This window comes from Priapulus caudatus, unplaced genomic scaffold (assembly GCF_000485595.1).
Source record: "Priapulus caudatus unplaced genomic scaffold, Priapulus_caudatus-5.0.1 Scaffold725, whole genome shotgun sequence".
NCBI lineage: Eukaryota > Metazoa > Priapulida > Priapulimorpha > Priapulimorphida > Priapulidae > Priapulus > Priapulus caudatus.
This window is the reverse complement of record NW_014577786.1, coordinates 78,240-79,986: the sequence shown is the minus strand read 5'-3', so window position 1 is coordinate 79,986 and position 1,747 is coordinate 78,240. Positions and strand designations below refer to the sequence as shown.

Sequence of the window (1,747 nt, the reverse complement as noted above, 5' to 3'; positions counted from 1 at the left end):
AGCCGATAGTTTGCATTTCCGAACACATATCCACGGGAATTAGGAAAGACAGGACGCATTAACAGCCGTATCAAGCTAGAGATTGAAATAGAGATTTTTCATATCAAACTGCCCGTTAAATTGTGAGGATATTAGCAGCTGGCCTACACCCCGCCCCTCCACCCACACACCAGGTTCAACGAGAGCGCTTTCGTGGCCCAGTGGCTGCCCACTGAAGGCTGTGAGTTCAAACCTCAGCCGGGGCGCGAAATTTTTTTTCCCACTTGAGTTCCGGACCACAGCCAATCAGCGATTCAGTGATTCACTCGACTTCCTCGAAGCAACAATGTAAAATGAATACCCTCTAACCCTAACCCTAACCATAACCCGTAAACGAACCATAACAGTAACTATATTCCAACCATATATATACGAACCATATATTACAAAACACTATCTATGGTGGGTCCGGAACTCAAGTGGGGGAAAAAACTTCGCGGCCGGGGCAGTAAATTTTCTCAAGGTGTAAAAACCTGGCTCTCAAGATTGGAGACTGCATGTGAATCTCCCGTGGCTCGGATGACCACGTAAAATGGCGGTTACGTCTCCAGTAATACTAAGGCCAATGGGGACCTAAAAGAACCACTGAGGGCGCAAAAAAACTCTGGCTGTGCATGACCACCCTCAGTGCGCCTCAGTGCCATTCGGCTAAAAAAAAAGCTAACTACCTGGCTTTACCCAAGCTAGGTCACACACCATGGCTAGCTATAGCCCTGGGCGTTTATTCCTTACGGACTGTCCAGTATAGAAATAGAAGTAGAAGTTATACGCTCCTGTAACTATGCTTATCACGCTCTGGTCACACTAGCTGCTGCCAGTGCTGGTTGTATTCCGCAGACGTTTAAACCTTCCTATAATTAATTATATTGAATATTGATGTCATTGTGTTAAAAGTCCATAATAAAGGACGCATATATATTACAAATTATATTGCGATAGAACTAATATATCTACCGGGGATATTTATATTTAGTCACGTTAACGACAACGATGACGTTGCTAGATTTACCTTGCTTAGATTTAGAATTATTTAATTTCTATAATCCTTACAAAAATTAAATTAAATATAATTATATATTGCTTAAACATGCGTAATTGCTATACTCTTGACATTTACTGTGTTTAAAAAATAATAATAAGCGAAAAATGCAGAACAATCTAACGCGGGATGTGTGCTATAGGTGGCAGCACACAAAACACGACTATTGCACGTGTGTTTTCGTTCCTCGGCAGTCGTTAAACGTGTTATTGTTTCATAGCATTATATTGTAACGTTAACTGTAATCTGCGAAAAGTAATGGGTTTTCCAGGTAGAATATTTACCATTTAAGTAGATTAGCTATGTTAGAAATCAGAGATAATTACATGCGTAGCAAATAATATGATATATCCTCGGTTCGTCATCAGGTCAGGTGGTCAAACATTTCGATGTAATCAGTAATGCTAATGTTTGTGTAGATTGGTACATGACTGTAGTGTAGTACTAAATATTGCTCTAAATTGCGATCGTAACACCAAAGCAATAGCATACGAACAGTAGCGATTTGCTTGTTATATCACAACAACCGAATCTTTTGCACGATCTCATTGGGAAATTAGAATAGGGGAAGTGATAACAATAACAATGATTGAATTCAAATCAACAATCGACTCACAGACACTTGGAGCGTTTCAATAAAATATAATGCTGAATAAATACGAAATATAT

The 1,747-nt window shown here is 39.7% G+C and overlaps 1 protein-coding gene across 1 annotated transcript in view; it reads left to right on the top strand.

Annotated features, from left to right (window-relative positions):
* Nucleotides 1-1,234: 1,234 nt before the first annotated feature.
* The window catches only part of LOC106813098 (rRNA 2'-O-methyltransferase fibrillarin-like), a gene marked incomplete at its 3' end in the record, with an annotated part of 9,259 nt that continues 8,746 nt past the window's right edge, over nucleotides 1,235-1,747 (top strand). The window contains 1 exon segment of the mRNA XM_014817151.1: nucleotides 1,235-1,349. Within this exon segment, the coding sequence (XP_014672637.1) occupies nucleotides 1,337-1,349 (13 nt within the window).